The following is a 13797-nucleotide window of genomic DNA, read 5'->3' on the forward strand; positions in this document are numbered from 1 at the left end:
CCCCCCAGACAAAGTCATAGTGGTTTTACTCACCCACACAGTTGTCACAGATGCTGCAGTGGGAGGCGCGGGGAGGTCGGAAGATCTTGCATGTATAACAGTATTTCAGCTTCACAATCTGGTTGTTTATCTGAAAATTCTTGATACGAGGGGGTGGTCGCTGGCCCTGAGGCACGGTACCATTGGTAGCTTCTGTAGATCAGTAAAGACCGTTAACATCACTGCTTCCCATCATTTGAAGCCAAAAGTCTCACCACCTCTCCAAAACCAATGGGAGTAATCAAAGATTTCCTAGGCCCACTGTCTTCTCCAGACTAGCATTTCCAGACTAGACTCTCAACATCAGTGTGCCCCCAAAATTCCACTAAGTGCCATGCAATTCTTCTGTGTACATATGAAAAAGTGCTTCTTCATGTTTTTTTAGATGATTACAAAGAAAAACAGTCTTAAAAGAAGAAATAAAAATGGCCAAAAAACATGAAATGAAAACATCCAACTTCAGTCATAATCGAAGAAATAAAAATTAACACAAACATAACATTTCCACCTACATTAACAAATATTAAAAAGAATAAAAATACTCAGTGCTCACAAGGATGGGGAGAAGGTATTTTTATACATTGCCAGTAAGCAATGTGGCAATGGTTACCAAAATTTTAAATGAGTTTATTTTTTGACCCAGAAATTCTGTTTTTAGGAACTTATCAAAATTTCAAAGAGATGTGCAAAACATGTTGACACAAGGATATTTGCACAGAGGCCCTTTTAATGGTGAAAAACTGAAAATAACTTCAATGTCACAGTAGGAGGTTGGTTAAGTAAATTATGATACATGCATAGGATGGAATATTACGCAGCCATTTAAAATGTTTTAGACAAGCAAACGATGACAGGGAAATTTTCACAATATACTGAAAAATGAAAATGAATTCCAAAAAGCAACACATATAAAAGGATATTACCTTGCAAAAATAAAATATATGCATGAAAAAAAGACTACTAATGCTTAGAATCAGAAAAACAATTATTTTAAAATAAGACTAATACATGCTTATTGTAAAAATTTTGGAAAAAGCAGAAAATATAAATAAAAAAAACAAAAATCACTGACAGTCTCTCAACTCAAGGGTATTCATGCATTTTGGTGTATTTTCTTTTATCTTCTCTTAACACATAAACATTCTTTTTTTATTATTAAATTTATTGGGGTGACAATTGTTAGTAAAATTACATAGATTTCAGGTGTACAATTCTGTATTACATCATCTATAAATCCCATTGTGTGTTCATCACCCAGAGTCAGTTCTCCTTCCATCACCATATATTCGATCCCCCTTACCCTCATCTCCCACCCCCCACCCCCCGCCCCCTTGAGATATTATAAATACCACATTGTATCCTGTGTTTTTCACTTAAGATTATATAGTAACATTTTTCCCATGGTTGTTAATTTTTTTCTCAAAACATTATTATTGACAATATAATATTCCATAATATGCATGTACTATTATTTATTTAACCATTCCATATAGTTAGGCATTTAAGTTGGCTCTGGATTTTTACTATTTAAATTATGCTGCATGCGAAAACTTAAAATATTACTGTTAAAGCTAAATCCCCTTTGATCACCACCTCAATCCCAATCTCCTCCTCCTTTCTTCAAGAATATATCCACGTGTTAAAATTAATTTTTAAAACATAAAAAAGAAAACTATGTTGAAATCTGAGCAGTAATATTTGAAGTTGCCAACATTAAAATAGCTAGGCCTATATTAAAAAGAAAAGAAAAAGAAAAAAAGAAGATGCACTAAAAATCCTTCTATAGTAATTCATTTAAATCTGTTTATTTCCATTAGCTAAACCCTGAGAGAATTGGAATTACTGGGTCAAAGAGTATGAACCAAAAGCCCATAACATTACTGCCAAATTGCTTCCCAGAGAGATTGTATAAATTTGCATGCCCGCCCATCTGCAGCATATGTGAGTGCCTGTGTTATTGCACATTCGCTGTACAGAATAATTCTAAAAACAGAATATTCTTTTCAATTCACTTTGATTTTTAGACTACCTGCCTTATGGAATGTTTTTCCTTTTTTTTTGCAGAGTATGGTGAATGCTGTGAAATCAAACAATAGCAGTGTGTCAAAAGTCTTAAAAGGATGGGGGATGGCTATTCATTAGAGAATGACATGAGCACCAGCATGTCACCTTTATATTTTTTTCCGTGTGCATTATATGAGGGCACCTGGGAGAGAGAGTTCATGGTTCATCCTCCTCGTGAAGTGCTATGACACAAGGGAATCATCCATCTTCTTCTCTCTGTTCCCCCCCCACACACACACAGCATACGCAATACAATAAGTCCTCACTTATTGTCATCAATAGATTCTGCAACGTTAAGCAGAATGATGTATAATGAAACCAAGTTTACCATAGGCTAATTAATATAAATAAGAGTTAAGTTCTTACAGCATGTCATCCACATTATAACAAAACTATGTTGAACAAAATGATGTTATCTGAGAACTTGCTGTACAGGGCTGAATGCTAAGTGTAGGTTGACAAAAACTTGCCAGAATAAAAATAAACATATGTATGAACTCAAGAACATACTCTTCTATCAAGAGAAACATGCTAAATGCAGAGATCACAACATGACGGCTCAATCCTGGACCCCAGGCCCAAGGATATGGCAAAACAGAGCCAACCTTGTTAACAATCTGCTGTGAGGTGCAAGACACAAGTCAAGGCACTCCAGCTGTGCCAACACACCTTACTTCTGCTTTTTTTCCCACCATTTCCATCCTCACCTCATCCCTAAGCAGTTCAAGCTCAGATGTGCACAAATCTATGCCCCTATAGACCAACTAAAACAGGCCAGAATTTTTCAAAAAGAAATTCACTAAGAAGCTAAAAGGAAACACAGCTAAAATAAAAGAAAAAAAATACAAAAGTTTGGACACTTTCAAAGCACCCTAAAAGAGTATCAAATCAACACATTGTACACCTTAAAATTACACAGTGTTATATGTCCATTATATCTCAACAAAGCTGGAGGGGGAAAAAGAAATCAAGTGGAAATGGGAGGCAATATTTCACTGACAATACTATGCATATAAACATTAGGAATAAAAATATGAGAAGTACAGAAACTAGATAAAGAAAACTATAAAATTTTTATTAATGGGCATAAAATTCAATGTGAAAATATAGAAAGACATACTATCTTCTTGGATAAGTAGATAATAGTATAAAATAACATGTAAATGTAATGCAATACCTATTAGAATCCAAATAGATTGTGTTTTTAATTAAATAATATTAAAATCCCCCCCAAAAACACACAAAAAAACACACACCCTAAAAGTATTAAAGGCGATCCAAGATGGTGGAGTAGATAAATGCTGTGCTTGCCTCCTCCCGTGACCACATTAAAATTACAAATAGGGGCGTTCTGATGGTTCAGTTGGTTAGAGCGCAAGCTCTGAATGACAGGGTTGCCGGTTCGATTCCCACATGGGCCAGTGAGCTTCGCCCTCCACAAATAGATTGAAGGACAACTACTTGGAGCTGATGGGCCCTGGAGAAACACACTGTTCCCCAATATTCCCCAATAAAATTTTTTAAAAATGAAATAAAATAAATAAAATTACAAATAAATTATGGAACAATCAACCTGGAGATACATCTGAAGTCTAGCTGAATAGAAGTTTTATAACTAAGGACATAAAGAAGCCACATCCAGACTGGCAGGAGGGGCAAAGACATGGAACAAACGGTCCCACACTTGTGTGTGGCAGTTGAGAATCGGAATGGATATCTCAGGCACAAAGGTCACCCCCAGAGGAATGAGGGACTCTAGCCCCACACCAAGCTCCCCAGGCCTGAGTACAAGGCTAGGAAGAGGAGCCCCCAAATCTGGCTGTGAAAAACAGTGGGGATTCTGATCTTTCCGCTGGGAAATAAGACTGTGGGAGACACAGACATCCTCTTAAAGGGCTCATGCACAAGCTCACTTGCTCACAGACACTCACCCTGGTCTCTGGCAGAGGGACAGTGACTCAGGAGGCATCAGAGACTCAGGAGAGAGAGACACTGAGTTGTGTGGCTTCAGAGCAAGAACTGGAGGGGCAGTCACCATTTTCTCTGTGTAGAATGCTCCTCCCATGCAATGGGCAGGCGGGCGCCATCTTTCCTGTGTTACACACACACACACACACACACACATGCGAGCGCCCAATTTTAAATCTGCATTGGCCTGGTGAACTCCGCTTGCTCTACCCACTCACTCCACCTTGGTGACTCCCTGGGACCCAGCCCCAACAAATTCGCTTAACACCTGCGGCACTTTCTCAGTGAGCAGCAAGCCCACTGCAGTGCCCACCCTACACTCTTTCTTGGGAAACTCTCAGGAGTCCGTGGGAACCAGGCTGGCAGCATCTGCCCTCAGGGTGCTCTGAGAATTTTGCTGAGTAGCCCCAGGCCCATCATTGGCACCAAACAAGAATCTACATTAATGTGGTGGAAACGTGTCCCTCCCTGGTGACTCTAACTCCCCATGGCATCCAACTCGCATAACACAAAAGACTCTAACAGCAGCTGAGACTAATGGGAGCTGGCAAGCAGCAGCAGGACTCCACATGTCCTGGGCTTTGTGTGGAGCTACTCCAGGCCCAGAAATGGTGGCAGCCATCCTTGGTTTGAAGCGTTGCCTCTAAAACATACCTCCAGGTCCAGCACAAGCAGCAACCAATCATGGATCACTTTGTAGCCACTATTCCCCAGTTGGTCAAAGACAGTGGGTTAGCTGGGCCTGTACTGGAGCCCCTCCCAAGAGGCTCTTGAACCAACATACCTGGAGGACAGCATCAGACCACAGCAGAGTACCACCCAATTAGACCCACAAGTGGCATGACCAAAGGGTGGCCTCAACAAGCACCAGGGCCCACTGGGGCAAATTCTGCTCTGTGTGGTAAGCCCACACACATAGCAGACTGTAAACTGTGGGTGTGGCCAAATGCCACAGCCAGCCAGCCTAAGGGTCAATCCCACCCACTGATGTGCCAATAGCAATCAAGGCTCAACTATACTAGGAGGCCATATAAAACCCATACAAGGGACACTCCTGGAACACCCAGCGCAGGTGACTACAGAGACTGTGCCACTGGGTTCCACAGTGCACCAACTACATAAGGCCACCCAGCCAAGCCTGGGAGACATAGGAGATCTACATAATACATGGAAACAAACACAAAGAGTCAGCCAAAATGGGGAAACAAAGAGATGTGTCCCAAATGAAAGAACAGGAGAAAAATCCTGAAAAAGAATGAAACGAGAGAGGCAAGTGACGTCATAGGAATGGCAGCAGCGAGGTGGTCTTCTTGAGTTCTTCTCCGGAAATTACCACAACTTGAACATCTATAACCCATCAAAGGACTCTCTGCTCATCACACAGAATAGCTAAGAGACTCATACGAGGATTACTTTAAGGTGGGCAAACTGGGCGAGCAGGGGAAGAGGGAAGGGAGCAGTGTGGAGATGCAGCCAGCATCCAAAGCTGCAGAGATGCAGGGGGTCCCGGGACAGAACAGAGACCACAAGAGCCAGGAAATAGACTCTTTCCCTGCTTCTCACAGCTGATCTCCCCAGCTGAGAGAGCCCCATATCCAACTTTTCAGGCAGTAACCTCAGCTGAGACCTCCTGCTGGACCCTAGATAGGACAAAGGAAGTAAATACCATACCTGGGCCTCTCCCCCCACTCTCCCAACCCTACCCCCGCCCTTCCAGAGACTCAAGCTGTCCCCTGAACTGAGGAATAGTGTCAGATTACAGAGGAGCAGTAGCACTCAGGATCTGGGAAGACCTGGTTTGCAGCTGCTGTCACCCAGGGAAGAGGCTGGGAAGAGTGTGACACTGCTGGGCTGGGAGAGAAAAGACTACTCCATCCCCAGCCTCCACCCTTTCTGGCCTGCCTAGGGCAGGGCAATTACAACTGCAGAGACACACCTAGGGGTCAGCAGCAGGTGGCAGAGGCAGCTCTAGGCTTTCAGTAGCTCAGAAATCTCACATCCTACACACACACACACACACACACACACACACACATTCATACACAGAAGAAGTGCCCTAAGACTCAGGAGACCTGGACACAGGGCTGGCTGTGTTACTCTCAGTGCGCATATGTGCAGGCAAGAGCAGAAACTGCACTGACTTTGTAAAAACTACCATCCAGACCCCATAGCCCCACTCATCTAGAACTGCAGTGCCAGTGTCACTCTGGGCACCAGGTGGCTGGCTCTGCCTGCACAAGATGCAGAGGACTCTTTGGTACAGCAGAGAACAACCTGGAGATTACTTGGTGGGCTTAAGCCAAGACTGGTGCTGCTATTTTTGTTTTGTTGTGTTTTTTGCATTTTTGATATTTTTCCCTGTGTTGAGTGTGGGTTATCGGTTGTTTCTACATGTGACTGTACTTGGTTTCTTCTTTGTTGTTGTTGTTGTGCTTGGTTATTTGCTTTGTTCTGAAATTGCCCTACACAAGGGCCCAGCCTAAGAGGCACAAGATTCAATACACCCAGAGGTCAACTCCAGACCAAACCAGAGTACTACCGCATTTGACCTACAAGTGACACACCCAGAGGGAATTCTCTCAAGGCACAAGAGCCTGTAGGGGCAAAGCCTCATTTGAGCTGTCAACCCTCATGTAGCAGATCATCCACTGTGGGGAGAGCCAAGTCTCACAACCAGTCAGCCTAGGAGTCAATCTCACCTACTGACAAGCCAAAAGCAATTAAAGCTCATAACCCTAGTAAACATCTATGCACCCAACATACGAGCACCTAAATACATAAAACAGATATTGACAGACATAAAGACAGAGATCAACAGTAACACTATCATAGCAGGGGACATCAACACACCACGGACAAGGGACAGGTCTTCCAGACAGAAAATAAATATGGAAAGAGTAGGCTTAAATGACACATTGGACCAGTAGGATTTAATCGATATTTTCAGAGCATTTCACCCCAAAGTTGCAGAATACACATTCTTCTCAAGTGCACATGGAACATTTTCCAAAATAGAACACATGTTAGGCCACAAAACAAGTCTCAATAAATTTAAGAAAATTGAAATCATGCCAAGTGTCTTCTCTGACCACAGTGCTATGAAATTAGAAATCAACTACAGGGAAAAAAATTGGAAGACACAGATATACATGGAGGCTGAATAACATGTTACTAAATAATGTATGGGTCAACAATGAAATCAAGGAAGAAATCAAAAGGTATCTTGAGACAAACAAAAATGAAAACGCAATGACCCAAAATCTGTGGGATGTAGTCCTTAGAGGGAAATTCATAGCAATGCAGGCCTTCCTAAAGAAACAAGAAAAATCACAAATCAATGGGTTATCCTTACACTTAAGGAATCGGGAAAAATCACAGCAAAATAAGCCCAAAGGGAATACAAGGAAGGAAATAATAAAGATCAGAGCAGAAATACATGAAATAGATACCAAAAATGCAGTACAAAAGATCAGTGAATCCAAGAGCTGGTTTTTCAAGAAGATAAACAAAATCAACAAACATTTACCCCAACACACCAAAAGAAAAAAGAGAGAAAGGATCCAAATTAATGAAATCAGAAATGAAAGAGGAGAAGTGACGACACCACAAAAATACCAAAAATATTTAAAAATTACTATGAGCAACTATACGCCAAACAAATTAGACGATCTGGAAGAAATGGATAATTTCTAGAAGCATACAACCTTCCAAGGCTAACTCAAGAAGAAACGGAAAACCTGAATAGACTGATTACTACCAGGGAAATTGAATCAGTAATCAACAAGCTCCCAACAAACAAAAGCTCTGGACCAGATAGTTTTACAGGTGAATTTTACAAAACATTCAAAAAAGAATTATCACCTATTCTCCTCAAACTATTCCAAAAAATCCAGAAGGAGGGAAGGTTCCCAAACTCCTTTTACAAGGCCACTATTACCCTGATCCCAAAATCAGAGAAAGACATAACAAAAAAGAAAACTACAGGCCAATATCCCTAATGAACATAGATACAGAAATCCTCAAGAAAATATTAGCAAACAGAATTAAGCAATACATCAAAAAGATCATACACCATGAGCAAGTGGGATTCATCCCTGGTATGCAAGAGTGGCACAATATCCACTAATCAATTAATGTGATACACCACATTAACAAAATGAAAAATAAAAATCATATGATTATATCAATAGATGCGGAAAAAGCATTTGACAAAATCCAGCAGCCATTTATGATAAAAGCTCTTAAGAAAGTAGGAATAGAGAGACCATATCTCAACATAATAAAGGCCATATATCAGGGAGCACCGAAATACACCAAGCAACTACTAACAGAACTAAAGGGAGAAATTGACCAAAACACAATTATACTAGGGGACTTAAATACATCATTGACAGCTATGGATAGATCATCCAAACAGAAAATAAATAACGAAATAGTAGCCCTAAATGACACATTAGATGAAATGGACATAATTGACATTTATAGAGCACTTCATCCTAAAACATCAGACTATACATTCTTTTCTAGTGTACATGGAACATTCTCAAGGATAGACCATATATTGGGACATAAAATCAGTCTCAACAAATTTAAGAAGATTGAAATCATACCATACATATTCTCTGATCACAAGGCTTTGAAATTGGATATCACTGTAAAAAGAAAGCGGGGAAAAACACAAATACATGGAGATTAAATAACATACTTTTAAAGAAGGACTGGGTCAAAGAAGAAGTTAGAGGAGAGATCAAAAGATACATAGAAACAAATGACAATGAAAATACATCCTACCAAAATTTCTGGGATGCAGCGAAAGCAGTTTTAAGAGGGAAATGTATCTCATTACAGGCCTATCTCAAGAAACAAGAAAACTCCCAAATAAATAACCTCATGTTACACCTTAAAGAACTAGAAAAAGAAGAACAAGTAAAACCCAAGGTCAGCAGAAGAAAGGAAATAATAAAAATTAGAGCAGAACTAAATGAAACAGAGAACAAAAAGACAATAGAAAAAATTAATGTGACAAAGAGCTGGTTCTTTGAAAAGATTAACAAAATTGACAAACCCTTGGCTAGACTTACTAAGATAAAAAGAGAGAAGACACTGATTAACAAAATCAGAAACGTAAAAGGGGAAGTTATCACGGACACCACAGAAATACAAAGGATCATCCAAGAATACTATGAAGGACTATACGCCACCAAATTCAACAACCTAGAAGAAATGGACAAGTTCTTAGAAACATATAGCCTTCCAAGGCTGAACCATGAAGAACTGGAAAATCTAAACAGACCGATCACCAGTAACGAAATTGAATCAGTCATCCAAAACCTTCCCAAAAGCAAAAGTCCGGGACCAGATGGCTTCACTAGTGAATTCTACCAAACCTTCAAAGAGGATCTAATACCAATTCTGCACAAACTCTTCCAAAAAATTGAAGAAGAGACAGTACTCCCTAACTCATTTTATGAGGCCAACATTACCCTGATACCAAAACCTGGTAAGGACAGCACAAAAAAAGAAAACTACAGACCAATATCTCTAATGAATACCAATGCAAAAATCCTAAATAAAATTCTAGCAAATTGAATACAACAATGCATTAAAAAGATTATTCATCAGGACCAAGTGGGGTTCATCCCCGGGGCACAAGGATGGTTCAACATACGAAAATCTATCAATGTGATACATCACATAAACAAAATAAAGGACAAAAATCATATGACTATATCAATTGATGCAGAAAAAGCATTTGACAAGATACAACATCCATTTATGATCAAAACACTTAATAAAATGGGTATAGAAGGAAAATACCTTAACATAATAAAGGCCATATATGACAAGCCCTCTGCTAATCTCATAATTAATGGAGAAAAACTGAAGCCCTTTGCTCTACGTTCAGGAACACGACAGAGATGTCCCCTATCACCTCTGCTTTTCAACATAGTGTTGGAAGTCCTTGCCAGAGCAATCAGGCAAGAGAAAGAAATAAAAGGCATCCAAATTGGGAATGAAGAAGTTAAATTATCACTCTTTGCAGACGACATGATGCTATATATAGAAAACCCTAAAGACTGCACCAAAAAGCTATTAGAAACAATCAACGAATACAGTAAAGTTGCCGGCTACAAAATCAACGCACAAAAGTCCATTGCCTTCCTATATACTAACAATGAAATCTCAGAAAAAGAAATACAAAAAACAATTCCTTTTGCAATTGCAGCAAAAAGAATAAAATACCTAGGAATAAACTTAACCAAGGATGTGAAAGACCTATATGCTGAAAACTATAAGACATTTTTGAAAGAAATTGAAGAAGACACAAAGAAATGGAAAGACATTCCGTGCTCATGGATTGGAAGAATCAACATAGTCAAAATGGCCATATTACCCAAAGCAATATACAGATTCAATGAAATCCCCATCAAAATCCCAATGGCATATTTTAAAGAAATAGAACAAAAAATCATCAGATTTGTTTGGAACCACAAAAGACCCCGAATAGCCAAAGCAATCTTAAGGAAAAAGAACTATAATGGAGGTATCACAGTTCCTGACTTTGGCTTGTACTACAGGGCTACAATAATCAAAACAGCATGGTATTGGCAGAAAAACAGACACATAGACCAATGGAATAGAATTGAGAACCCAGAAATAAAACCACATAAATATGGACAGATAATTTTTGACAAAGAAGCTAAAAACATACAATGGAGCAAAGACAGCCTCTTCAATAAATGGTGCTGGGAGAATTAGATAGCCACGTGCAAAAGAATGAAACTGGACTGCTATTTGTCACCATGTACCAAAGTTAATTCAAAATGGATCAAAGACTTAAGCATAAGACCTGACACAATAAACTGCATAGAAGAAAACATAGGTACTAAACTTATGGACCTTGGGTTCAAAGAGCATTTTATGAACTTGACTCCAAAGGCAATGGAAGTAAAAGCTAAAATAAATGAATGGGACTATATGAAACTTAAAAGCTTCTGCACAGCAAAAGAAACCATTGACAAAATAAAGAGGCCAACAACTGAATTGGAGAAGATTTTTGCAAACAGTGCCTCCAATAAGGGGCTAGTATCCAGAATATACAAGGAACTCATGCAACTCAACAACAAAAAAACAAACAACCCAATTGAAAAATGGGCAGAGGACTTGAAGAGACATTTCTCCAAAGAGGACATACAAATGGCAAATAGACATATGAAAAAATGCTCAACATCACTAATCATCAGAGAAATGCAAATCAAAACCACAATGAGATATCACCTCACCCCAGTCAGAATGGCTATCATCAACAAGACAAATAGTAACAAATGTTGGAGAGGCTGTGGAGAAAAAGGAACCCTCATACACTGTTGGTGGGAATGCAGACTGGTGCAGCCTTTATGGAAGGCAGTGTGGAGGTTCCTCAAAGAATTACGAATAGAATTGCCATATGACCCAGCAATCCCTCTCCTGGGTATCTACCCAAAAAATCTGAAAACATTTATAGATAAAGACACGTGTGCTCCAATGTTCATTGCAGCTTTGTTTACGGTGGCCAAGACATGGAAACAACCAAAATGTCCTTCGATAGATGAATGGATAAAGAAGTTGTGGTATATATACACAATGGAATACTATTCGGCGGTAAGAAAAGATGATATAGGAACATTTGTGACAACATGGATGGATCTTGAGAGAGTAATGCTGAGCGAAATAAGTCAGACAGAAAAAGCAGAGGACCATGTGATTTCACTGATATGTGGTATATAAACCAAAAACAACAAAAGAACAAGACAAACAAATGAGAAACAGAAACTTATAGACACAGATAATAGTTTAGTGGTTGCCAGAGGGTAAGGGGGGTGGGGGGTGGGGGATGGGAGATGAGGGTAAGGGAAAAAAAAAAATGAAAAAAAATAAAGGCCATATATGATAAATCCACAGTTAACATCATACTCAATGGGGAAAGCTAAAACCATTCCCCTTAAGATCAGGAACAAGGCAAGGTTGCCCACTTTCTCCACTTCTATTCAACATAGTGCTGGAAGTTCTATCCACAGCAATCAGACAAGAAAAAGAAATAAAAGGCATCCAAATCAGTAAGAAGGAAGTAAAATTGTCATTATATGCAGATGACATGATACTACATATAGAGAACCCTAAAGACTTCACCAAAAAACCATTAGAGCTCATAGATGAATTTAGTAAAGTAGCAGGACACAAAGTTAATATTCAGAAATCAGTTGCATTTCTATATACCAATAATAAAATATTAGAAGGAGAAATTAAGGAAACAATCCCTTTTACAATTGCTTCAAAGACTATAAAATACCTAGGAATAAATTTAACCAAAGAAGTAAAAGATGTGTACTCAGAAATTTATAAGACACTGAAGAAAGAAATGAAAGAAGATACAAATAGATGGAAACACACACCATGCTCATGGATAGGAAGAATTAATATAGTTAAAATGTCCATACTGCCTAAGGCAATACACTCATTCAATGCAATTCCTATCAAACTACCAAGGATGTTTTTCACAGAAATAGAACATATAATCTTAAAATTTATATGGAGCCATAAAAGACCCCGGATAGCCTCAACAATCTTGAGAAATAAGAACAAAGTGGGAGGTATAACGATACCTGACATCAAATTATACTACAAGGCTACAGTAATCAAACAGCATGGTACTGGCATAAAAACAGACCCATAGATCAATGGAACAGAATAGAGAGCCCAGAATAAATCCATGCGCATATGGTCATTTAATCTACGACAATGGAAACAAAAATTTAAGGTGTGGTAAAGACAGTCTATTCAATAAATGGTGCTGGGAAATCTGGACAGACACATGGAAAAAAATGAAGCTGGACCACCTCCTTACACCACATACAAGAATAAATTCAAAGTGGATTAAAGACTTAAATGTAAGACCTGAAACCATAAAACTCCTAGAAGAAAATATAGGAAGAAACTTTACAGACATTACCCGGAGTAAGATTTTTACTGATGTATCTCCTCGGGCAGGGGAAGTAAGAGAAAAAATAAACATGTGGAATTACATCAAACTAAAAAGGTTTTTCACAGCAAAGGAAACCATCAATAAAACAAAAAGGGATCCCACCGAATGGGAGAAGGTATTTGCATATGACATATCCGATAAGGGGTAATATCCAAAACTTACAAAAAATTCACTCAACTCCAAAAAAAACAAACAACGCAATTAAAAATGGGCAGAGGATATGAAGAGACATTTTTCTAAAGAGGACACACAGATGGCAAACAGACATATGAAGAAATGGTCAACCTCACTAATCATTAGAGAAATGCAAATAAAAACCACAATAAGATGTCACCTCACCCCAGTCAAAATGGCTATCATCAATAAATCAACAAACAAGTGCTGGCAAGGATGTGGAGAAAAGGGAACCCTTGTGCACTGCTGGTGGGATTGTAGATTGGTGCAGCCACTATGGAAAACAGTATGGAGGTATCTCAAAAAACTGAAAATGGAACTACCTTATGACCCAGCAATTCCATTCCTAGGTATCTATCCGGAGAAATCCAAAACTTTAATTCGAAAAAATTTATGCACCCCTATGTTTACTGCAGCACTGTACACAATAGCTAAGACATGGAAACAACCGAAATGCCCATCGGTAGACAACTGAATTAAGAAACTGTGGTACATTTATACAATGGAGTATTATGCAGCCATAAAGAAGA

The 13797-nt window shown here is 39.0% G+C and overlaps 1 protein-coding gene across 2 annotated transcripts in view; it reads right to left on the reverse strand.

The window, feature by feature from the left end:
* The window catches only part of ZDHHC9 (zDHHC palmitoyltransferase 9), a 57701-nt gene that overhangs the window by 18016 nt on the left and 25888 nt on the right, over nt 1-13797 (reverse strand). For both annotated transcript variants that reach the window (XM_019717012.2, XM_074323204.1), the window contains one exon: nt 34-192. In XM_019717012.2, the coding sequence (XP_019572571.1) occupies nt 34-192 (159 nt within the window). The remainder of the gene's footprint in view (nt 1-33; nt 193-13797) is intronic.

This window comes from Rhinolophus sinicus, chromosome 18 (genome assembly GCF_057876585.1).
Source record: "Rhinolophus sinicus isolate RSI-liver-muscle chromosome 18, RSI-T2T, whole genome shotgun sequence".
NCBI classification, from domain to species: domain Eukaryota; kingdom Metazoa; phylum Chordata; class Mammalia; order Chiroptera; family Rhinolophidae; genus Rhinolophus; species Rhinolophus sinicus.